At 36.5% G+C, this 27,223-nt stretch overlaps 1 protein-coding gene across 1 annotated transcript in view; it reads left to right on the forward strand.

The window, feature by feature from the left end:
* LOC128384081 (uncharacterized) overlaps nt 1-27,223 on the forward strand; it is an 84,411-nt gene that overhangs the window by 8,738 nt on the left and 48,450 nt on the right. The window contains exon 3 of the mRNA XM_053343660.1: nt 23,366-23,473. Within this exon, the coding sequence (XP_053199635.1) occupies nt 23,423-23,473 (51 nt within the window). The 5' untranslated portion in view covers nt 23,366-23,422. The remainder of the gene's footprint in view (nt 1-23,365; nt 23,474-27,223) is intronic.

Genomic DNA, 27,223 nt, shown 5'->3' on the forward strand with positions numbered 1-27,223 from the left:
TCAATTTCACAATTGGGTATTTCCCCTTTGACATCATATACAATTTTCCATTCCGTCGAACCATCAGACCCCCCACAGTGAAAAGTTACAGACTCATATTCAAAGAACTGTAGTCTGTTCGGGTTGATATAGAGAGTTGCATCTGAAACAAAGAAGTAGTCACAGAATTAATTAACACATTTGCTTCATACAAAACTACTGAAACATGAACATGAACTGCATACAATTGAATATATGTTTCTTAAATTATCAAACAACAAAAATATTATACCTGAAGTTATTGTGCTTGGCCCTAAACACCTTAGAAATTCACTATCAAACGACATAATTACTCTGGATGGCATTACTCTGGCCTCCAGCTCCACTGTAAGGAACCTAGGAGTTATATTTGATCAGGATCTGTCCTTCAATTCCCACATAAAACAAATTTCAAGGACTGCCTTCTTTCATCTGCGTAATATTGCAAAAATTAGACATATCCTGTCTCAAAATGATGCTGAAAAACTAGTCCATGCATTTGTTACTTCTAGGCTGGACTACTGCAATTCATTATTATCAGGCTGTCCTAATAAGTCTCTAAAGACTCTCCAGCTGGTCCAGAATGCAGCTGCCTGTGTTCTGACAAAAACTAGAAAGAGAGATCATATTACTCCCATCTTGGCTTCACTGCATTGGCTTCCCGTAAAATTCAGAATAGAATTCAAAATCCTCCTTCTCACCTTCAAAGCTCTTAATGGTCAGGCCCCATCATATCTCAAAGAACTGATAGTACCTTATGTACCTACTAGAAGACTGCGCTCCCAGCATGCAGGTCTACTTGTGGTTCCTAATATCTCTAAAAGTAGAACAGGAGGTAGAGCCTTCAGCTATCAGGCTCCTCTCCTGTGGAACCATCTTCCAGATTTGGTCCGGGGGGCAGACACCCTCCCTACATTTAAGAGTAGGCTTAAAACTTTCCTTTTTGATAAAGCTTATAGTTAGGGCTCTTTGAGCTCTTAACTTATGCTGCCATAGGCTTAGATTGCCGGGGGACCCCCACCCCCATGATGCACTGGGCCTCTCTCTCCTCCTCCTCCCTCTCTCTCTCTCTATCTATCTATATCCATTAACACTCATGTTCTATTAATGCATTCAATAACCTAAACTTCTTCCCCGGAGTTGTCTTTCTGGTTTCTGGTTTCTGGCTCTGCTTTCTCGTCCTACAGGTAATCTGGGCCTGTAGACGTCCGGATGACGGATTCCAGTCTCGGACCATCTGGCTCCATTGTTGATTTTCATTGTGCCTCTCTCCTCTATCCTTCCTTTCTCTCCTCTCAACCCCAACCGGTCGAGGCAGATGTCCGCCCACTTCTGAGTCTGGTTCTGCCTGAGGTTTCTTCCTGTTAAAAGGGAGTTTTTTTCTCGCCACTGTTGCTCATGTGGGAATGTTGGGTCTCTTTAAAGTTAAAACCTGAAGAGTTCAGATTAGAAATGCTCTATGTGTAAAGTGCCTTGAGATAACTTTGTTGTGATTTGGCGCTATACAAATAAAGATTGATTGATATATTAAATGATAAAGAAAAGGGTCAGTTCACCAAAAACACATTTTCCTACTTTTCCTAATAATAATAATTGACCACAAACAATTCAGCTAAATGTGTGGTTCAACATAAGTCATTTTGATATCAATGAGGAACTAGGTGGTACTCACCATTTTTCTGAGCAAATGAACACTGCAGGGTCAACATGGTCATCACTGATGAGAAAAAATAGAAGAGAGCTCAACATCATACAGACACTTTTATTTATAGCATCAATATGCTTTGCAGACCTGCCAGTCTGTACGCATTTGACATGCTAGTATGATATGTTACATTAAAATGCTAAAAACTCGACGATGCCAGGTGAGTTTTGTGGGTTGTGTTGTAAGCAAGTGTATGCCAACACATCTCTGTCCTATCGAAAAGTAAAAGAAGAAGAATTTGTCCAATCATAGTGTCGTATTCGTCCCCCTTGCCTTCACCTGCCCCAGTCTGTAATTGCAGTGAGCACCATGGTAACCCCACCCGCTAAAAAAATACGTCATAATGTACCCCATAGAGAAAAGTTGTTGAACGATGAAAGTGCCCGCTAAAATTTGATACATTGTATGAATCAGAGATGGTGCATTAGGTTCTGTTCAGTGTATGAATGGGGCACCGTAAGAAGCATATTGGGCTTGCAATTACATCTATGATATTTAGTGAGATCCATGAAATGTGAAACAAATGGCCAGTTAAAAAAGATGTGATATACATGAGACTTAAAAGGTATGCTGTATTTTTTTGTGTTGTGAATTAAAAAGGATAAAATTAGCCTACAACAAAAATGGCAAGATGTATATTCATGTGCCAGAGTGGAGATAACATCCCAGAGGAAAATATTTCAGCTGTGCTCACAACACTATTGTCTTTGTCTTGCAAATAAAAAGTAACTCTCATTTAGAGATAATAGAATTCTGATCTAAATAAGTAGCAAGAGAATAGCAAAAGTGTATTTTAAGATTTTCAGTTGAGTTGAAATTGGACTTGCAGTGACACAAGTAGGAAAGCTACTTCTTAGGAAAATGTAAAAATCTTACATTGATGTTAAATTGAGCTCAATTCTGTCGAAGAGACATGGGATATCCTCTATATTTTTTGCTGCACACGTGTACATTATTATATTATTGTTTCTCCCCAGAATAAAGCGGTACTCAAAGACTTTCTCCAAGGTTGGCAGGTCTGGCTTTGTATCATTTCTGTTCTCTTGTTTAAAACAATGATCACTGTAGGGACACTGAAATACATAATCATGCTGACATCTATGAGTGTACTGCTGCCTGACTTGAAAGCTAAACTAAACCAATAGTAGCTTCTCTTTATAAGGCAGCATATTGTTTAAAAATATTATACCTGGTGCAGAAAATACATTTAGATGCTAAAAACCAGTTCCTCTACATGAAACCTGTGAAACATTATCTGGTTTTGTGCACCAGAATCTGAATATTTTTATTGTAAACTTTTCAACTTCAAACAAGTTCTCTGCCATTTTGTTAATTCGTAAGTGTAACAGGAAATGGAGACAAACTCAGTACTCACACAGTCTGATGCAGAGAGCTGTGACCTCCATGCTGTCTTGCTGTGGACTGTGTGACCATCAGACAGAGGTGTATTGTTGTTGAGAAACGGTTTCTTCCTGTGGGCCTATTTTGGACCATTTAGTTTTAGTTCATCTTCTTCTGAGAGGCGGAGCTGCTCTTGTGGTAGAAGTAGACTCAGTGGTTGAGTTAAAGCAGTGGAGTGGATGGAGTGGGTGGAGTCAAAGAACAAAGCAAACGTACCTAACCTCATCATGCTAACATTCTTACACTGACAATGTTAACATGCTGGTATTTAGCAGGTGTAATGTTCATATTGTTCACAATATTAGTTTAGTGTGTTAGCTTTCTAACTTGATGGTACCTGACAGTTCTCTAATGATGGAAAAGATATATATATAAGACTTTCCAAACATGAGATTTGTTTACAATAAACACACTTTCTCATTGATGTGAATGGAAAAGTGTGTCCAAACTTTTGACTGGTACTGTACATTATAATAGTCAATAGTTTATTACGTTTTTATGTAGTAGAAAAAAAAGACGGAAAATGACATTTGGAACTTCAAGGTAAATGTAAAGCATATTGTTCTGTGATACATACAGCACATTTAAATACACACAGGCACAGACACACGCAGAGTCTATTCATAGAGATGTAGAGCTGCTGTGGTTATTCTGCAGACGGTTTGTCACAGTTGAGCTCAAAGCGGATTGTAGACTTAATCATTTGTTGATTGTGTGGTTTTGAAACACTACAGTTGTCTTTGTTTGACTTCTGAGAAGCACAACAACACACAGCACAACAAAATGCTTTTAGACCCTTAGAAAAAAAGGTACAACATCAATCAATCAATGAAAAATACACCTTAGAGCACTAGGAGATGTTGTTACCACAATCTTGTCAAACATACTGTATTTAGAATGAGTGTGTTTGTCAGAGTTATGATCAAAGTGTATTTTGCATACAAATTTTGCAAATGCATACATATAAAACAACACAGAACATAAAACATGCACAGATGAATAAAGCGGACATTGAGCTTGACTGGTCAGATAACACTGACTCTAGAGTCAGTGTTATCTGACCAGTCATTATTTACACCTGGTGAGGAGGCTTGCATCTTTTGGTGTGTGCAGGCCACTACTTCTTCTTATGCAGTGGTGTGTTGGGGAGGGGGATGTTCTGAGCGGGACAAGAACGGACTCAACAGACTGATAAAAAGAGCAAGCTCAGTCTGTGGCTGCCCCCTCGACTCCATATAGGTAGTAGGCGAGAGGAAGGTTTTGGCCAAACTGTCCACCATCATGGACAACACCTCTCACTCTCTGCATCAGACTGTGAGGGCCTTAAGCAGCTCCTTCAGCGACAGACTTATACACTGTACACAGTGTAAGAAGGAGTGCTTCCGCAGGTCCTTCATTCCCAGTTTTTGGTAGCTGGATAATATGTCTAGTTACCAAACTGCAATTTTTTGTACTGGTTCTTCATTCCAGCATATTAGAAGTCTGTAAAGAGGGCATGTCATGTATTTTGTGATTTTTCTGTTATTTTCATACTGTGATAATGGTGAATGTTAAAGATGGTCAAATTTTCAAAACTTGAGATGAACATATCCCAGGTAGCAAAATTGCTGTGGCCCAGATCCGACCCACAACTGCCCACCCACTTTCAGCGCTTTCCCACATGGCCCGCGTCGAGGATGGCATTTGGACTATTCACTTCTGTTTCCCAGATCTGGGCCACAAGCAAGTCATAGCAATAATTTGTCAACCAGGAAAAAACTGTTAAACCAGAACTTGCCCACATCCAGAACACACATACCAAAGATAACTGCATCTTCACCAAAGAAGGCCTGCATTTGATTTGGGATATTTGGGCCATATTGTGCTATTTTACATCAATGCCTGAAGTGGCCCTTCTGTATGCTATCTGGGATGTAAAAATGGCACCTGCAGGTCAAAATCAAGGGCCTCAATTGCTCTGGATAATCCTTTTGCAAAGTTCAACCCCTGGAACAGAGCCTGACTTTGAAGCTCATTTGACATAGTGGCCAAACTGTGTAATTACAACATCAAGTGATGCCTTGGGCCCAAAAAGACTTCTTTTTTGAGACTTGCATTGTTAAAGAGATGTCAATAAGTCAGCGGATAAATGTGGAGGGGGGTGACAGGAGCTAAAATGGCCTGGTAGAGCTGCTCCTGATGAAGAATCCTTATCTAAATCAGCTGGGAGGTTGGTGGAAGTCCTTTTGATTTGGTTTATTTTGCCCGTATCCGTAGGCTTCATGGAAACTTGCAGAAATACAGACAAAATGAACGCGGAGCATGGACAGGAGGCTTCATCCGTATCCAGATTCGTATTTAACTTTGAGTATAAATGGGCCTTAAGACACCCTTAACTACTAAAGTTGTAAGGAAGCTTCCTGTAGCTGACCAATCAGAAGAGTGAATTTGTTGGGAATGGGGCCTTAAAAAGACAGGAGCTCAACCAGCCTGATTGAGGCCAGTGATAAATAAGATGTTTTTAACGATTAATCATGCAAATATTCCAGTAGAGCCCCAGAACATAAAATAAAATAAAATAGACATAAATGTGACTGTTATTGCTCATTTATTTGCATTAAGAACATGAAATAATATTGTACCTCTTTAAATATTAGAAAACAATAAGGTAAGAAACAAATAATAATTGTTAAAAGTTCATTACATTTTGGTGGTAAAGGAAACAAGCAGAAAATGAAACTTGACACTTCAAGGTGAATGTAAAGCACATTGTTCTATGATACATACAGCACATTTAAATACACACAGACTCTATTCATAGAGATGTAGAACTGCTGTGGTTATTCTATCTTTCTTTGACTTCTGAGAAGCTCACAGCGCAGAACATATCTGCTTTTAGACCTCAGAAAAAAAGGTACAAAATTGATTAATTACGTGGATGTTCAGTATGACTGTCTATAAGCACAATGTGAAAATGCAGGTTTATAAAAATCAGATCAATTATAACACTACATTGATCAAAACAGATGCACAAATGAACAAGGTGGACATTGAGCATTCAAATGATGGGATGTTGATATCTTTGTGACCAAACTAACTTTTAGTACACTCAGTCTTCTCTGTCACTTGCACCATTATTCTCTTTTGTTTGGCAGTTACATTTACATGTGAGTGGACATGAGTTATTTTTTGTACCTCCCAGTTTCCCACAGTGAAGCAGTCCTACCAGCAGCAGCAGCAGAGCCACCATCACAACGGTCAACACTGTTCTCAGGACGAGGTAAATATGACAGCTGTGATCTGAGGACGGGTGAGTCTCCTTGTGAAGTTCTATGAACATGACAAAAAGTATTTGCATGAGTGAGTGGTACTTAAATATGATATATTCTATTTCATGATATTTGAATGAAATAAATAAATTGCTGATAAATTGTTTAATAAGCTAAAAACAATTAAAATTTCTTAGCTTGCTGGATAATACGTCTGATTAATACTGTTAGTAATGGTTCTTCAACTCGGCATATCTGCAGACCTTAAACGGGATATATTATGTGTTTTATGATTTCCTGTTATTTTTATACTGTTATAATAATGTTTGTTGAACACGGTCAAAGTTCCAAAACCCATCTGCCTTATATGTTAGATAAAGCTCAACAAAATCAAACAAACTCAAAAAACACTATTTTCCTTAAGTATTAAGGAAATACATTTGCAGGGCATCACACTTAAAAAAATTTAATTTTAATTTTAGTTTAAGTCCATTGGTGTCTCACCTCTGACAGCCAGCCAGCTCTCTGGTGATTCTCCAGCTCCTGAGATGTTACACTTGTAGAGTCCTTCATCAGACTTGGAGACACTGTAGATGATCATCTCCCCTGTAGAGCTGCTTGTGTTGAAGAGTCCATCTTTATAGAAATCAGCAGCGAGGTTGGCAGAATTCTTTTTGTTTCTACAGCGCAGAATCACAGGATTTCCCTCCATCACAGGAAGAGCAGGACTCTCCAGAATCACACAACCAGCTGAGCAACAAGTGATTTATATTAATTTCATGTTGAACATACAAAAATATCTGATATTAGTTGCTAAGGTGTTTTTATGTGTTTTTCATGTTACCCACTCACATATTTCAGATCTGATTCAGCTCCAACATGTAAGGATGTATTTCAGAAGTCATATTTTTGTAAAGAAATAGAAGAAGTAAAATCCTGCTACTATAGTTTGAGGAAGCTTCCTAATGTTGACCAGTCAGAACAGAGTGGACTAATCAGGAGGGTGGCCTCAAAGAGACTCTCAGAGCTCAACCGGCCTGTTAGAGTCAGGCTCAACTGAAGGGCTGCATAAAGGTCCAGTATATGATAAATAAGGCATTTCTAACCATTAATCATGCAAAGATATTCCAGTAGGGCCCCAGAATATAAAATATTTGTTGTTTTAAAACTGAATGAAGATAAAAAACAACTTAAGAAAATGTTGCAGCTATTTTCCCTAAATTGATAAAAATCACAACACTTTCTTTAAGACTGACACAAAAGTGCAGGGCGTCACACAATTCTAAAGGACAATTATAATTTTAATTTCAGTTTAAGTCCTTCAGTGTCTCACCTCTGACAGCCAGCCAGCTCTCTGCTGATCCTTCAGCTCCTGAGATGTTACACTTGTAGAATCCTTCATCGCACTTGGAAACACTGTTGATGATCATCTCCCCTGTGGAGCTGCTCCTGATGAAGAGTCCATCTTTATAGAAATCAGCTGGGAGGTTGGTAGAATTTTTTTTGTTTCTACAGCGCAGAGTCACAGGATTTCCCTCCATCACAGGAAGAGCAGGACTCTCCAGAATCGCAGGACCAGCTGAGCAACAAGTGTTTGATATTAATTTCATGTTGAACATACAAACATATCTGATATTAGTTGCTAAGGTGTTTCCATGTGTTTTTCATGTTACCCACTCACATATTTCAGATCTGATTCAGCTCCAACATGTAAGGATGTATTTGAGAAGTAATTTATTTTGTAAAGAAATAGAAGAAGTTAAATCCCGCTACTATAGTTTGAAGAAGCCTCCTGAAGCTGACCAATCAGAACAGAGTGGACTCATGGAGACAGGAGCTAAACTGGCCTGTTAGACACAGAGGCTCAACTGAAGGGCTGTATAAAGGGCCGCTATACAATAAATAAGGCATTTTTAACAATTAATCATGCAAATGTATTCCAGCAGAGCCACAGAATATAAATGAAAACCCAAAAAAGTGTAGAATATGTCCTATTGAAGAGACTATACAACATAAAATAACTGAATGAAGATAAAGCAACTCAATAAAATGTTGAAATCCTTTTCCTCTGCAAACTGATTTTATTGAAGTTAAAGTCCTTCAGTGTCTCACCTTTGACAGTCAGCAAACTCTTGGTTGATTCTCCAGCTCCTGAGATGTTACACTTGTAGAGTCCTTCATCAGACTTGGAAACACTGTAGATGATCATCTCCCCTATTAAGCTGCTCCTGATGAAGAGTCCATCTTTATAGAAATCAGCTGTAAGGTTGGCAGAAGGAGTTTTGTTTCTACATCGAAGAGTCACAGGATTTCCCTCCATCACAGGAAGAGCAGGACTCTCCAGAATCACAGAACCAGCTGAGCAACAAATGTTTGATATTAATATATTATTGAACATACATTTATCAGAAATATCTTGTCGTATTGTGAACATACCAGTAACAGTGATGTTGATGCTGTTGCTTCTCCTCCCATCTGCAGCTTCACACCAGTATGCGCCACTGTCCGTTTGATAAACATTTTTAATGTTGCAGTATAAGCCCATTGATTCTGTCATATTAGTTTCACAATTCGGTATTTCCCCTTTGACTTTATATACAATTTCCCATTTCATTGAACCATCAAACTCCCCACAATGAAAAGTTACAGACTCATATTCAAAGAACTGTAGTCTGTTTGGGTTGATACAGAGAGTTGCATCTGAGACAAAGAGAGAGAATGAATTAAGACATTTGCTTTATACAAAACTACTGACACATGAACATGTAATTGAATATACTATGCTTCTTCTATCACACATCAACATTATTATATATTTGCATCATAACGGATAAAGATTCTTGTGATGATTAAACATTTTTTTATTTGTTAATTTATAGCACATACTAGCAACATAGCATTAACAAATATCAACTGAATTGAAGCATTAACTTAATTTGGAACTTAAAAGGAGTTAAAGGCAGTATTTTATACATTTATCTGTATTACTCACCACTCTCCTGAGTACAGCAGTGTTGAACTTGTATCCCCAGCAGCAATACTGGATAAACAAATTAACAAAGTTCTACATCAGCCAAGGTTGCTCTGGTGTACAGGAATATAGAAAACCTTCAAAAAAGAATAAACCTTAGACTCCGTACTCACGCAGTCTGAAGCACAGCGCTGTAACCTCCATGCTGTCTTGCTGCTGACTGACTGAGCAACAGAGTGAAATACAGCTGAAGTCTATTATGATCGAGAACTTCCTCTTCCTGTGCAGTTTGTCAGTCTTTAAGTTATAGTCATGGACCAAATCATACCCTCCCAGCTGAAACATGTATCTTTAGTCAGCTTAAAATATCAATATATACATTGAAACACTTGTTTTTTGTTCATACAGAAAAAAGGTCCCTCCTTATTCAATTTCAACCAATTTTGACCTGAAAGTCAGCTTATATTGGTCTTTGCTGCTTAAATTTATATCATTTTTATATGTCCCTGCTGAAGTGCAATGTTAAATTCCTAGAGTACCCCTTTAAGAAAAACAATTTTTTTTTAAAAATATTGTACAAAGTGAGTGTGCCCTTTTTTATGTACCCTTGTATCTTATATAATAATGTAAAAATGTAAAATGTAGAATGATGCCTGTAAGTGACTATACATTAAAACATATAGCTGCAATTCAGTAGTGCACCAACGTTTTAGGCACTAAAAGTTAGATAGATAAATAGATAGGTAGATAGATAGATAGATAGATAGATAGATAGATAGATAGATAGTACATCTGTAAACAGTTTTTTAAGGTACTCAGCACGTCGGTTAATCTAGGATAAATTGTCACAGTTCTATTTCTGCGGACTTCGGCTTCTCAGCTGCTTCTGTCTCTTCATGTAAACCCAGACTCACTCTAGGATGTTGAGATCAGGGGTATGTGGAGGCTAAACCAATCTGTTCTGGGACTCCTTGTGCTGCATGTTGCTGAAGACAGTTTTTTAAGATTGTGGAGCAGTGTTCAGACTTCTTGTTGTGCTGCAGAATACATTCGGGACCAATCCAATGCTCCATGATGGTTTTGCATGATACATAAAAATCTAAATAACACGAGAGACTAAGGCCCTATTTACACTTGGCATTAACATGCACATTGCTATTCCTACCTGTCCCTATTATGCATGCCAAAAAAGTGCCTAAAAAGTATAAAATCATTAAGTATAACACTAGAATAAATTTACTTTAGTTATATTTCACAACTCTGAAAGAGAAAGATGGGCAATGTACAAAGAAAAATGCAGTTCTGGAAGGAAAAGCTGACTAATACTAAGAAACATTTCTGTTGTTCCTGATTGCAGCTGTTAACTTTAGTGATAAGTTACCTGGCGACGAGCTCAAAGTTCAGTTGCTCACACCCACATAGTAAAACTGTGATTGTGGTAAATAAATAAGGACATATAAATCTGATATGTACTTTTCTTTTAACCTTTTATTGTAATAAAAGTTTGGAAAATGGTTTCTAATCATTGTGCTAGCTAAAAGCTGCCAAATGCTTTCTCAGTTTAATGGTGACTTTGTTGGTTATACATTAAATCTAGTACAATAGCAAGAGTTAAGATAAGGAACCTATCAATGATTTACATACCTTAATTGCAGTCTAATAAAATGGCTGACACAGCGCACAGCAGGTATGTCGTCTTCTGACTTTAATTTAGTAAATTCTATATGCTTCGTCTAAGTAACAGTTTTTGAGACACAATATCATCTTCTATATTAAAAGTGGGTCTGTATTTACACAGGTATAGGTTATACCAGGTTTTTAAGTCAATTTGAAAGACTTTGTGCCAGTGGGAAAGTTATGACCACATGTGATACTTCTCCAATAGGGCAGTATATTGCCGTATAAGCATTCTTGAGACTGCAGTGCTACTTTAAGTGGAAGACTGCTACTTTGCCATCACACAGTTGGATATTTTCTTATCATACTATATTAATTATTACAGACATGTACGTAGAGAAGTTCCTAACAAAATCAAATATGTTACAAATCTGGCAAAATCTATTTAAGCTGTTTTCCAGTCACAAATTAATAGTATTTGTCCAGTTGGCAGCAAAAGTTAACGTATAGGCTAACTACATTGTAATTGCTGTGGAACTCTCTGTTGGACTGTCTGCGTTGGCAAAAGCGAAAGTATAACTCCATTACATGGACATGTCAGTATATAATGAAAAATAAAGGATACTGCCATTGTAATGGTGTTCTTTGGGACACAGCTTTGTTTAACTTTACTGTAAATAGTAACTAATATTAATATTAATTACATCTAATATACTTTATCTAACTTGCCACTGAAACATCTAGGATTTTCTTTTAATTGCTGCTTAACTCATCTGAATAAAACATTTCTGTCAGCCAAATCACATAAGTCACATGTCCATTTTCAAAACTGCAGGATGCTTCATCTGATGGATGGACTGTCTCCTCTCAAAACCATAGGTGTTCTGATTTTCCATCTTCTCCTAACACACTCCTGTAGAGGTAAATCACACACAATTATATAAAATCTCATTAAGTTTAAAAAAAAAAAAAAGTGCTACAGTGAACACTTTTATAATATACATGGAGGTTGATCGCAGTGATGAACTAAGAATTATTCCTGAATGCAGTCACATGACATTTTCTGTTCATTGGAAATGTTTATTCTTGTCACCATTTTTAGTACATTAACACATTACCAGACCACAAACTGTAGTGTCACTCACACTGTTTATATTTCGATGTTTTACATTATTTTCAGAACTGAGAAGTTTTGGAAATGTAAACGTGATTGAATCTTACAAAGTACTATAGCTTCTCTCAGCTCATTGGATCTGCTAAAGAAAATATTTCAAATAGCACGTCTGCTACCACTTTTAATTTTTCCAATGAGTTCAGTTGTTTATTCAGAATCACTTCTAGGTGGTTCATACTGCAAGAACTAATAAACATGTATTTCTTTCCAGGTCAGTCTCAGTTAATTGGTCCATCTCAGCCAATAGTGGCAACAGTTGGAAATGACATAATTTTGCCATGTCATCTTCAACCTGCTGTGGATGTTTCCACCAAGACGTTGGAGTGGACAAGACCTGATCTGGATCCCAGATTTGTCTTTCTGTGGCGTGCTAGTCAGGACCATGTAAAAATAAAAAATCCAAATTACAAAGGAAGAACATCACTGTCCATTGATGAACTGAAGCAGGGGAACATTTCATTGAAACTCTCCAAAGTGAACACTTCCGATAAAGGAAAATACAGATGCTTCATTCCAGACATGAATAAAGAGTCCTTCGTTGAGCTTGTTGTTGGTAAGTAGATACAGTATAGTCAGCACATAGTATCTGTTAGTGTTTGCACCATATACATTGAATTAATTTTAAGTAGCATCAACACAGCTGTCAGCCTGGGAGATGAATAATACAACCATACTTCTCATACATCAGTAAGGGCTAAATATTTTTTTTAGCCAATAGTAAATATTTTGGAAAGAAATATTTCCTGTTAGTTAAAGTAATATAGCTACTATACATTTCAAAACGTTGAATTCAGACTGAAGATGACTAAATGATGACTAAAACCATAATCTTTAAACCAGATTCTTTCAAATTGTAGACTAAGTCAAAAGCGTTCTACCTTCTACTTGATAAATTATGACAGGACAGCTAATTTTACATACCATGGCTTGACAGACAATTAGATAGCGTCACTTAATATGGCAGTATTCAGAGATTTTGAATGGTGTTAAATTGACAAAGCTCTCGTAATAAAGGCTACTTTATGTGACTAAGGCTATATAAGTGAATGGCATAGGCTCAGAAACATGCCATTAAATACTGCCAGTTTGTCACATCCCCCTGGTGTCTCATGCATACACATTATATAGCGATGCAAGAAACTTTTAACTAAATCCGATACAGACCCATTTCTAGCCATCTTACATAGTCAGAGCATCAGGTTAGGCAAAAAGAACACTTTGTTATGGTAAGGGAATGATCATGGTTTGGGTTAAAATGATAACTTGAAATATTGGCATTGTTATTGCCACAAAAATCAACCCCAACTTATCATTGGAAAAATGAGGCTGAGTTGGACATGAGAGGTGAATACTGGTCAACTACAGCAAGCCTATTTTTTGCTGATCACTTGAAACGTTGTTATTAGGAATGGGCATTTCAAGCAAAAACACTATTCGTTTAATTTTTATACCCAAAACGACTATAAAACAGAGTATGATGGTCTGCTCCACATCCTTACCCTTAACTCACTGCACCTCATTTTCATAGATTTTTTTTAAGTTGTTCCACACGGAACTTTTTGACGGCTGTACTGGTCTCTGCATGTTTATCCGTTTGTAGAAGAGCATTTAGCTAACGTTAGCCCTATGACGTTAGCCCATCCACACCACTATAGCTAATCATATACTGCCCTTGTGCGGATAGGAGCTGAACTGCATGCCAAAAAAGGAGGAGATAAAAAGACAATGGTTGATATATTTATCACATATTTATTTATGCCTTAGTCGCATTAACTATTCAATTTTTCACCATGTAACGAATATTCGAATATTTGAAAATCGTGACCCGTCCCTAGTTGTTATGGCATCAGTAAACACCAAGACAAAAAACTGTCCTGACTGGCAGTTGTCAACTCTAATTGGGAATGGTTCCTGATGTCAACTGCCATCTAATTCTCTAGTCATTTGCCCAACTCACCTCCCTCTAATAAGAAAAATTGTCATTTTTGTTTTTTTAATTATTATTTCAAGGGTTACTAGCAGGTGAAAACGTGAAATTATATGAAATTAAAACTAGTGATGTCACCCACTGCTACATGATCAGCATGATGTGATATGCTTTAAAATGGCTTTATACCATTGTTATTCTGAATGACGTTGATGATGCACAAATTTCAGGACAGAAGTTATTCACATTTTTTGAAATATTTGTAAGATACAAGAAGTTGCCCTTTATTCTATACAGTGTATTGTTGCAAACTCTGACATAATTATGTCTTAACACAATAGCTAATTAGCTAATGATATGCTAACTCGTGGCCTTGGAAATAATGGAAGATTTCTACTGTTGTTAATAAGACCCAAAAAAAGACCCAAATCAAGACGACTAAATTACATACGCAGTGCAACAGATTGCATATTTGGTTAGCATGCATTTTTTAGGGTGATCTACTCAGAATAACTGCGCAAATGACAACAGGTGCAGACAGCAGTATTTAATTAAGGGTTTTGTGTCTTAAAGTTGCAGTATGTAGTTATGAGAAAAAAGTGGACTTAGCCAGAAATTTGAATGAGTTCAACTTATAGGTCCCTCCTTCTTCCTCTCTGCTGCGCTGCAGTCCTTCTACGCCCCTCCAACAGAGGAACTTGCCGTGCAGGCTGCATGCACATGAAAGCTCATCCCCAAAGTAAGAGAGGAAGCCTGTTTGACCGCGTGAGAGCAAAGCAGATCCCATAGAACTAGAGGTTCTAGTGGAAGAAGTTAACAAACATATTGAGTTACAGCAAAAAATATATTATTGGGAAAAAAACGCTATGGGAGAGTATTTGTGACAAAATCAATGCTGTCAGTAAAACCAAAAATATTTCACTCCAAAAATATTATCTGTGCTCTGTGTATTTTGTCATTGTTACATCGTCTCCTCCTCTCCACAGTAAAAGCACTCATATGTTCATAGCATGCAGTTGGTTAATACCTGCCCTTTCAAACGTATTATTTATAGGTGCAGTTACGATCTGTAAAATTACCTTAAAGTTTGGTAAACCACAAAGCGCATGACAAGTTAACATATTTGCATTTTCTCCTCACTGTATTTTGCACACTGGGGTTAAAAAGCCCTATATTACATATTCATTAAGGCAAATGTACTAAATGAGCAGTGCATATTATCTATATATTTATCTATTGAACCTCCTCCCACTTCACAACTCCATAGAATAGACAATCCATCATCATCATCATTAGAACTACTGTGTCTTTTCAATTTCAACTTTGCTATTGGTATAGTAACACTAAAATATTTCAGTTCTTTGACTTCAAGCAGCTCCATCAGCACTTAAGGAATCAAGTATGTTTAGTGGAAAGAACTGTAATAATAAAGAAAATGCTGATTTGCTGGGTCACCAAATTAGGAAAGGAAATTTGAATGCAGACAGTGTGTTTTTACTATATTAAATAACTTAGTTGAACATTTACATTTCTGCATATTTCTTAGTTTTTCATTTGGTAATTGCATTCCTCCCCACTGTTTTAAAAATGCCCTTTCTTTTCCTTAGCATCAGGTACTGTCTCCTCACCTGTTATCAATATAGCAGGTATTAACAGAGACAAAAAAGGAGTGATGTTGCAGTGTGAATCTAAAGACTGGCATCTACAGCCTGAGGTGACCTGGCTAGACGGAGAGGGAAACCTCCTCTCTGCTGGACCTACAGAGACAGTCAGAGGTCCTGATCATCTCTATACTGTCAGCAGCAGAGTGACTGTGGAGAAGAGACACAGTAACAACTTCACCTGTAGAGTCCAACAGAACAACATCAACCAGACCAGGGAGACACACATCATTGTTCCAGGTAAAAGTTACCTTTTTTGTCCCAGATCCTGGATTTACTTTCAGTTTATAATAATTACATGTTTTTCTGCTGCACTATTTGCAGGTGATATTTTTAACATCCAGCCCAGTACGTTGCCTGTCATAATCGGTGTATCTGCTGGTTTAGTCGTTGGCATCGTACTTATTGTTGCAGTTGCTTTTTTTGTGTGGAAAAACAGTAAGTCACAAATGAATTACAGTGCCTCCCACAGGGTCTTTTATTTTAACATTTTGTTTTATTGAGTACTTACAGTCTAATTGTCAGACCTCTTGTGTCTAATGTTACACAGATATCAAACTTTCTGAAATGAAGAAAAGTATTTTATACTTTAATATCACTGCCTTTATTTTTACACAGAGACTAATGACCAAGGAAATAAGAAGTGTGATGATACTGAAATGCAGCCTCTCAATGAAGCAGAAACAGTGTCAGAAGAGATCAAAGGACAAAAAGACAAGAAGAACAAACAAGTGAGTTAAAATACAATAGAGCCATTTGCAGTGGAGGAAAAGGAAACCAAGAGCAACTTATATATTTACATAAAGAAACACGACTTGAGGTCTCAAAAGAGCAGGGTCACAGCATGAAGCAGAGAGCCTAAACATATTAAATGCCTGAGCTGTAAAATTGATCAGAAAAAAATAACATGAATTATTCAGGCAGTTCATTGTTCATCATTTCAGCTTTCTATCTGTATGATTGCTGTAAGTGTGATATTAAATTACGAAGAGAGACCAGCAGACCCTGAAGGAGAATCTGGAGACCAAGAACAAAGAGGTTCATCTCTTCATCTTAATCATTTTGTCTTTATTTAATGTCTCATCATCTCTGTTGTTTGAGGCAGACTGAATGGATCCATACATCATGTTAATTTTATTAAACTTCTCGTCAGTAACATATGTAATTATGTAACTATGTCTCTGCTTAACTTTCCCAGCAGGAGTTCATTGTATAAACGTGATGACACTCTGACATCTTCTAAGGAAACACCTCGACACAAAACTAATTCATTATTGTAATATATCCATTATGTTTGTATAATGGAGCCTCCTCACCTTTTATCAGCACTAAATGCTGACTGGATTCTCTGCTGCTCATTCATGAATTTCTTCATGAACCTCATTAACAAATTAAATTGTGCAGCAATGAACAACTTTATCAGAGCAGAAGAGCAGCAGAGAGAGTTTGAATCAGTACAGTTTATTTTGAGGGGAGATCACATGTTAGCACTCACACACCTGAAATAAAACTACACAGAAAACTTTGAAACAAACTGAAATGCAGCCTCTCTACTACATGTATAACTGAGTTTACTCACTTGTTATCCAACAAAAGTCAGATGTTTGTTTGTCATGTGGGTCACTGTATATTATATACTATATTCATGTTTTCATATGGTCCAGGTTAGTGTGGAGAAGGAGGAGGAGAAAAAGAAAAAGAAAAAAAAAACGAAGAAGGAGCTGCAGACCAAGCAGGAGAAGTTAGAGACCAAAACCAAAGAGGTTCATATTTGTATATTGTCCTCAACATATTTATTTCCAGTCACAAACTTGTTTGTTTTTAGTTCCTCTTAAATATTTCCTGTGATTTTGTGTTTTAAAACAACACATTAGTAACATATACTGTTCATATGCAAATAACAATCATTTCTTCACAGTATAACTTAATATTCTGTTAATGTGAGAGATTACTGAAGATAATTTCATCATTTAAGGTGATGAAAAATAAACTTAGCCTAAAGAGAATGAATTGATGCAGTGATAACCATTTAACCAAATTATTATAGTTTTCAATGTAAAGTCTACGGCTTTAGATGTATTATTCAAATCACTGTGGTTCAAAATAAAAGTGGCAACATTAGAAACATGATATAATATAAATATATATAATATCTCCACAAATATGAACTCAGTTTATGGTGCTGTGTGTTCACATGTTGCTTCTCTGTTTCAGAGCTATGAGACCAGTGATGTGACAGAGAGAGTATTAATTAATCACCACACACTCTGATCTATATTCCACCTCTCCTTCCTGTTTCACCTACAGTATATGAACCAAAACAGAAGGTCTGCTGCACACCTAAGACCTGCTGCTTTGTACTGGATGTTACAGCTGTGTCATTAAAAGAGAGTCCCAGCAGTTACTTCAACACCTTCACAGATGTTTATCTGATGCCAGCAGCTTAAACTAGACACACAAATAAAACCAGAGCATTACACAGGCTTCATTGTTTCTCTGTTGTTGTATGTTCACTAAAATATGTATTAACATATAACATGTCTCATCTTGTCTCTCTCCTCCCAGATTGAAGAAAAACAAGCTGAACTTCAGAAGCTCAGAGATGAAAATCAGAGGAAAGAAACTGACCTGCAGAGACAGATGGAGGAGAACAACAATGGGGAGGTTCATCTCTCTAATGTTCTGTTTCTATTCAGATTTCTAGTTACTAGAAAATAATTAGTGATTAGTATGACGAGTTGTCTGAAAAGATGATGTAAGTAAATAAGATCTGAAATAATACAACAGTTGTTATCCATTAAGAAAAAGCTTGATGATAAAAGTCTGAAGAAGAGATTTAAAAAGTTCACTCTGAGTTTGTCTGACTGAGACCTTCAGACGATCAAGTGACTGACCATAAAGAGAGAGGAGACATGATATCATTTAAATACAGAGATAGTACCAACTTTTTCAGGCAGTTTCTCCTGGAGCACATTCATAGTGTTCTAACCCTGTGTTAAAACCTGGTCTTCCATCTTGTACACAGGGTTGCATAAAGGGGATTTTAATCAAACCCTCCAACCAATCAGAAGCAGGAATTGATCCAGTCCATGATGCCTCAGTGTTTATGTATTTACTGAAATAAAATGTCTCTCTTCATCTCTGCTGTCTGTCAGTTGGAGGAGAAACTGGAGCAGAGGAGAACTGAAGTTGAGAAAACAAAGAAAGAGCTGGAGGAAAAGAACAAGGAGGTACATCTTTCAACCTAAACCAAATAACTGCATTCATCTCTCTTTTTAACTTCTGCTTACCTCACTGATTTATTACTGAGAACAAACTAAAACATGACTGACCATGAGAGGAAATCTGAGACATTCAGACTGGATTCAGGTGCTGATGATTTATTATTACGTGTGTGTGTGTGTGCGTGCGTGCGTGCGTGCGTGCGTGCGTGCGTGTGTGTGTGCGTGTGTGTGTGTGTCAAAGGTCAGACTAGAAAGAACTCAAACACAGAGAGAGAAGGAAACAATGTCAGATAATACTGTTGAATATTCAGCCATGTTCTTTCAGCTAATGTTAGTTCACATATGAGGTAACATGTTCATTTGTTTTCCTCCCCGAAAGTGTTTTCTTATGTTTAGCTGTTTGTTAAATTATTAAGGTCTCAGATTATTAAATATATCAAATAATTTACAATAACAACAGAACAATTTATAACAAACTAACCTTAAAACTCATCTAACATCCAGCAGCAGATATCTAAACCCAAACATGTACTTGTACTTCAATTCAAATGCTGAATGAATCATACCTTTAAGTAGCCTTGAGTTTCTATCTTAGCTGTGATTGTGTTGTATAATGAACCATGTCTTAAAAAACAGCATGTCTCTCATCTAGTCTTTCTCCATGTCTCTCTTCACTCACAGTTGGAGAGAAAACAAGCTGAGCTCCTGAAGGAGAAACAGGACAGAGAGAAAGCTGAGAGAGAAGTGAGGACCATGAAGACTCAGCTGGACTCAAAGGTAAAACAGGTAAATGTGATCATAATGAAGTGTCTGAATGGAGATGGCTGACGTTAATGAATTACAGATATTAGTGATACACACACATAAGCAGTCACAGTGTGTCAGTGTGATACATGATGGTAGTTTAATTGATCACTGCTGTGATGTTGATTCTGTTCACCTGAATGACAAACTGCTGAGTCAGCAGAAACCAGAGTTTGATATGTGAGTGCTGCAGCTTCCTCTGCTTCATATGTGTTGAAATACAAACAATGAAACAACCAGCAACATTATGTATTTATAACCAGAGGATGAAGAAGACTCTGATTGGCTGACAAGTAAACATGGAATTCAAAAAAACATTTATATTCTTTAAGTGATGCTTTATTTTACAGTTCCCCTTATTTTATAATTGTCTGGAAATCTTTAAGGTAATTTGCCAGTAGGTTAATTTTTACTTATTTAAACATTTTACATGGTGTGATGAAGGTTTGTGATTAGAAGCTTCTACTGAAAGATCAGACTTTATGTCACAATGTTTCATAGCCTTATGAAAGTATATATTTACTTATTTCATTAAAAAAAAATAAAAAATAAATGAAACCATTTATTTTTTCTGTTGTTGGTTATCTCGCTCTCTTGTGTCTTTCGGTTTGGTTACTGAACATTTATTACCACAAAACTAAAAACACCAAATAAGCCACATTTATTCTCCATACGGTCACTTCAAAGTCAATTAGTTCTTAATGATTAATCTGTGTGTGTGTTTGTGTCTCCCACAGACACAAGGGGCAGGCCAACATAACGACACCAATCCAGCCAGTCAAATCTCAACAGAGACACCAGTTAATGTTGAGATCGACCCAAATATAAATCATCTCCGTCCCAACAACGAGTCTAAAGAGGTGATGGTGTTTGTGTGGATGAACTGTGTATAAACATGAGAACATGTACTGTTAGGTTTAGTAGCTCTACATTGATGAAGTGTATCCAGGATTATTTTAAATGGACCATTAAAGCCAAGCTAACGACCCTCTACAGTATTTACCTCAGAATCTACTTTCTCTTGTTTTCATGTCAACACTTTAAATGTCACACACTCATGGATTTAACACAAATGGCCTGATTTACTAAAGGTCTGCTTGTGTTCAAATGTGTGCAAAGTTGACATCACCCGCAAAAAATGTGCAAGCTGATGACGCAAGTAAATAAGATCTGAGACAAAGATGCTGACAAGATACAATCAATGAAATTATACAACAGTTATTATTATTTAGGAAAAAGCTTGATGATAAAAGATCTTCAGACAATACAGTGACCAAGCCTTTACTGCTCCAAACAGCTGAGCTCGAGACTGTGCTGATCATAAAGAGAGAGGAGACATATCTTTTAAATACAGAGATAGTACTACACGTTTTCAGACTGTTTTATAGACATTCATAGTGTTGTAGTCCTGTGTTAAAACCCTGCAGACTGTCTAAACTCCACAAACCTGATCTACTGTGAGATGTGGATGTGAAAATAGATGTAAAATTTCATTTTTGATTATTTAGATTTTTTAATTTAAAAACATTTTTCTCTGTATTTCTCTCCTTAGTTTCAATCTGTTTCAGTCCGGTCTTCCATCTTGTTGGTAAGTGATCATGGCAGAAAAACAACAATATTCTCTGTTATTTCTGATAACCTACAGAGACAACACTGAGCAGCACTGAACAGACTTTATGTCGCAAAGCTTTATTTATAATCATGACAGTGTTTGATCCTCTCACTCATGAAGGAACTGAAAATATTCCTACTACAGGAAAAACCTTCTCAATTGTATTAAAATCCAAAATCCACAGAAATCTGAGCATACGGTATTCTTGATATTCATACCAGGTTATAATGTGTTTAGTACTCAAATACTTAAAACATGATTCTTAACTCAGCTCCAGGATGAACATCTGAGAGAAAAGGAGGCAGGATCAGCAGACAGAGGTCCAGGACATGATCAGCAATGTTATTAGTTTTACTTTAATTATTATGAACATATTAAGCTGTCATTTAAACTTTTTATATCTTTTAACATATGGATTTGTTTTCTACCATCTAGTTGTTTGTTCGCTTTTCAAAGATTTGCTTTCTGTTTCTGTTGCTCACGTTTATTATTCATTTATTTTTAAAGCTGCCACATGTAAAATAATTATAAAAAAACAAACATTTAAACACATCTAACATTCAGCAGTAGATATCTTCTGTGTTCTCACATATAGAACATGTTTATGTTCTCTGTGTGGTCCAGATTATACTTAGTGGAGTCCAAGTCAAGACTGAGACCAAAACCCAAACATGTACTTGTACTTTAATTCAAATGCTGAATGAATCAGACCTTTAAGTAGCCTTGAGTTTCTATCTTAGCTGTGATTGTGTTGTATAATAAACCATGTCTTAAAAAACAGCATGTCTCTCATCTAGTCTTTCTCCATGTCTCTCTTCATTCACAGTGGGATGAAAACCAAACTGCTTTGAACAAGCAGCTGCAAGTGGAGGAACAGAACAGAGAGAAAGCTGAGAAGGACCTGAAGAATCAGCTGGAGTCAAATCAACAAGAGGTAAATGTGATCATAATGAAGTGTCTGAATGAAGATGGCTGACGTTAATGAATTACAGATATTAGTGATACACACACATAAGCAGTCACAGTGTGTCAGTGTGATACATGATGGTAGTTTAATTGATCACTGCTGTGATATTGATTCTGTTCACCTGAATGACAAACTGCTGACTCAGCAGAAACCAGAGTTTGATATGTGAGTGCTGCAGCTTCCTCTGCTTCATATGTGTTGAAATACAAACAATGAAACAACCAGCAACATTATGTATTTATAACCAGAGTATGAAGGAGACTCTGATTGGCCTTATTTTATAATTGTCTGGAAATCTTTAGCGTTATTTGCCAGTAAGTTTTGAGATTACTACTGAAAGATCAGACTTTATGTCACAATGTTTCATAGTATTATTATATTTTATGTATTCATTTAATGTGTCTGTTGTTGGTTATCTCGCCCTCTTGTGTCTTTCTGTTGACTTCGGATGCAAACGTGCCACATCTGTTATTCAACACGTCTTAAAAGGAACATGTGTTAACAGTCACTTTTCTTAACACGTTTGTCAGTTTGGTTACTGAACATTTATTATGAGAAAACTAAAAAGACCAAATAAACTACAGTTCAAAGACTATGCTTAATTAGTTCTTAATGAATAATCTGTGTGTGTTGTCTCCCATAGACACAAGATGCAAACCAACATAAAGACACCAACCTGGCTGGCAATAACTCAACAGAACTACAAGTTAATGTGGAGATCAACCCAGATGGAAAATCTCTCTGTCTCAACGAGTCTAAAGAGGTGATGGTGTTTGTGTGGATGAACTGTGTATAAACATGAGAACATGTACTGTTAGGTTTAGTAGCTCTACATTGATGAAGTGTATCCAGGATTATTTTAAATGGACCATTAAAGCCAAGCTAACGACCCTCTACAGTATTTACCTCAGAATCTACTTTCTCTTGTTTTCATGTCAACACTTTAAATGTCACACACTCATGGATTTAACACTGTAACATTAACTTGTTTGTTTTTCCTTCATCCTCCTTCTTGTGTCCAATTTCTCTCCTGCAGGACCTGAAACTGGAAGGCTGGAAGTTACGAGTGAAGGTCAACGACCAAAACCCCATCATGTACACATTTGAGAAGTCATGTAAACTCAGAGCTAAGAAGAAAGTCACTGTAAGTCTTTCTTTCTTTCTCAATTATTCAGCTCTTTAAAATTACATGCTAAATATTTTTAACTGAAACAGTTATTATTATAATTATTATCATTTTATATATTTTATAATTTTATTATTATCTGTGATCTTTGAATTTTACAGATATGGGCCAATGGTTGTGGTCCCCGTTCTCTTCCTCCCTCTGAGCTGCAATGGAAGGAGCTGAAGTGTTGGACCAAAGGAGACAAACTCCTCGTTGAGCTCATCAACTGTCACGAAGAGATTGTGAAAACCACTGAAGTATAATAATCAGCCCAGCTGACACACAGTGTTTTAATTTATCTTACAGTCACTCTTTTGCTTCTTTTTAAACTACAATATTCTCCCTGTTTACCAACTTTTATCATCATCCATGAGGAATGTATAATGTCAAATGCTGAATGTGAATAATAACTTAAACTAAAATTATTTTGATTGTTGGATTCAAATAACTGCAGTCATCTCTCTTTTTTTAACTTCTCCTTCCAACGCTGATTTAATAACTCTTTTCAGACTGAACAAGTTGTTCTCTCTCTGTGCGTGTGTGTGTGTTTGTGTGTGTGTGTGTGTGTGTGTGTGTGTTTGTGTATGTAGGGAGACAAAACTCCGCCTGGAAGGAACTCAAACTCAGGATCCAACAGCACCCCAAATGAAAACAATAGCAGAAACACATCCAGTCAGGTAATAATGTTTGGATTGGATGAACTCTGCATCAGTACCTCAGAAAATGAACATTAACCAAATGTGTTTTAAGCTTAATCCTCCACATGATGGAGATTTTTTTACTGAGACCAAAATGATTTAAACTACCTGAGACACTTACTCTCATTGTCCTGTGAGAGCAAACAAGATAAACATTTAGATTTAGTTGATGAATATTTTATGTTTCTGGCAGAAAAACACATTTGGTGACCAGTAAAGACAACATCACACTTTTTTGATCTGTTGTTGAGAACTTTTTTAAATATAAGAAATCCAAGTTTTTTTTTTCCTGTGGTATAATCAACAATTAGAAACACATCTTATCTAAATATATTCCACAGTGCAGTGTGATATTTTGGTTTGCATTATTTTTTTAGTTAGTGAAGAGCTTCTTATATTGTTCATAATGACATATATGCTATTTAACATTCTTTCAGCACTTTATAATCTGTGATAATGAAATGAAAATAGATATTAGATGCTGATGTCAGTGTTTTAAAACCTTTATTGTGACTACATGATAAAAATTTAAACGTGTATCAATCATCTTTCCATCGACTTTATAAGCAAACGTGCCACATCTGAGTTTTAACACACCTTAAGAGGAACATGTAAAAAGTCTCTCCAGTTGACACTCACATTTATTCCCCTAATGTCATTAAAAAGAAAAATACAGGTCAAAGACTACGCAATGTTAGGTTAATAAGTTAAATTATGAATGAATAATCTCTCTCTGTGTTTGTGTGTTTTGTCTCCCACAGAGGCCAGAGACAAGCAAACATGACAACAGCAACCCAGCCAGCAAAAAATCAACAGATCCAGTTATTGTGAATCAGAGGAAGACTGAGAAAGATGAGAGGAACTCAGAGAAGGAGCATCAGAAGGTTCATCATTTAATCTAAATCAATAACTGCAGTCATCTCTCTTTTTAACTTCCAACACTGATTTATTACTGAGAACAAACTAAACTGTTACTGACCATGAGAGAAAATCTGAGACACAAGAAATAACTATTTTAGACTGAACTCAACTGTGTGTGTGTGTGTGTGTGTGTGTGTGATGCTCCCACAGACACAAGGGGCAAGCCAACACAACTACACCATCCCAGCTGGCAAAAACTCAACAGAGGTCTTTGTGGAGGTCGACCCAAATGGAAAATATCTCCTTCTCTTCACTGAGTCTAAAGAGGTGATGGTGTTTGTGTGGATGAACTGTGTATAAACATGAGAACATGTACTGTTAGGTTTAGTAGCTCTACATTGATGAAGTGTATCCAGGATTATTTTAAATGGACCATTAAAGCCAAGCTAACGACCCTCTACAGTATTTACCTCAGAATCTACTTTCTCTTGTTTTCATGTCAACACTTTAAATGTCACACACTCATGGATTTAACACTGTAACATTAACTTGTTTGTTTTTCCTTCATCCTCCTTCTTGTGTCCAATTTCTCTCCTGCAGTACCTGAAACTGGAAGGAAAGGGGTTAAGAGTGAAGCTCAACCATGAAAACCCCATCATGTTCACATTTGAGAAGTCAATTACACTCAAAGCTGAGAAGAGTGTCAAGGTAAGTGTCTTGTGATTTTTTAATTCATGTTGTTGCATTTTCTTTCTTTCTTTCTTTCTTTCTTAATTGTGCAGTTTTGTAACTTTACATGCAAATCATTTTTAACTGAATTTATAATTATTATTATCATTGTTGTTGCTTTTGTTGTTATTATTATCGGTGACCTTTGGAATTTACAGATATGGGCCAATGGTTGGGGTACCCATTCTCCTCCCTCTGAGCTGGCATGGAATGACCTGAAGCGTTGGGCCAAAGGAGACAAACTCCTCGTTGAGTTCATCGACTGTGATGAAGAGATCGTGAAAACCACTGAAGTATAATAATCAGCCCAGCTGACACACAGTGTTTTAGTTTATCTTACAGTCACTTATTTGCTCCTTTTAAACTACAATATTCTCCCTGTTTACCAACTTTTATCACCAACCATGAGATGTGAGGAGTAATTTGATCTAGAATGAGAACTTTTTTAAATATAACAAATCCAAGTTTTTTCTTTTTCTTGTGATATAATCAATTAGAAACCCATTTTATCAAAATATATTCCATAGTGCAGTGTGATATTTTGGTTTACATTTAAAAAAATATTTTTATTTTAACCAATTTATTTATTTACTATATCTTACTTAGCTATAACTCTTCATTGATGAGGCAACATTTCATCCTGAGATCTGAAGGATGAACAGAGTAAAACCTGTGAGAAGAATCAGTGAGATAGTTTATATCTGTTAGTGAAGAGCTTCTTATATTGTTTACAATTACATGTATATACAGTATTAAGATTCTTTCAGCCCTTTTTATCTGTGATAATGAAATGAAAATAGATATTCAATGCCGATGTTAATGTGTTAAAACCTTTATTGTGGTGACTACATAATAAAAAAACTAAGACTAAGACATTTTAACACACTTTAAGAGAAACATGTGTAAACAGTCTCTCAAGTTGACATTCTGTTGTTTGGTTACTGAACATTAATGATCCAAAAAACTAAAAAGATTACCAAATAAATCACATTTATTCCCCAGAAACAGACAGGCTTAGTTAAGTAGCTAAGTGCTTAAGTAATAATCTGTGTGTGTGTGTGTGTGTGTGTGTGTGTGTGTGTGTGTGTGTGTGGTCTCTCACAGAGGCAAGATGCAAGCCAAAACTCAACAGAACTACCAGTCTTGGTGAAGATCGATCCAAATGGAAAACGTCTCCTTCTCACCAACAAGTCTAAAGAGGTGATGGTGTTTGTGTGGATGAACTGTGTATAAACATGAGAACATGTACTGTTAGGTTTAGTAGCTCTACATTGATGAAGTGTATCCAGGATTATTTTAAATGGACCATTAAAGCCAAGCTAACGACCCTCTACAGTATTTACCTCAGAATCTACTTTCTCTTGTTTTCATGTCAACACTTTAAATGTCACACACTCATGGATTTAACACTGTAACATTAACTTGTTTGTTTTTCCTT

Source organism: Scomber japonicus, chromosome 22 (genome assembly GCF_027409825.1).
Source record: "Scomber japonicus isolate fScoJap1 chromosome 22, fScoJap1.pri, whole genome shotgun sequence".
Classification (NCBI taxonomy): Eukaryota; Metazoa; Chordata; class Actinopteri; order Scombriformes; family Scombridae; genus Scomber; species Scomber japonicus.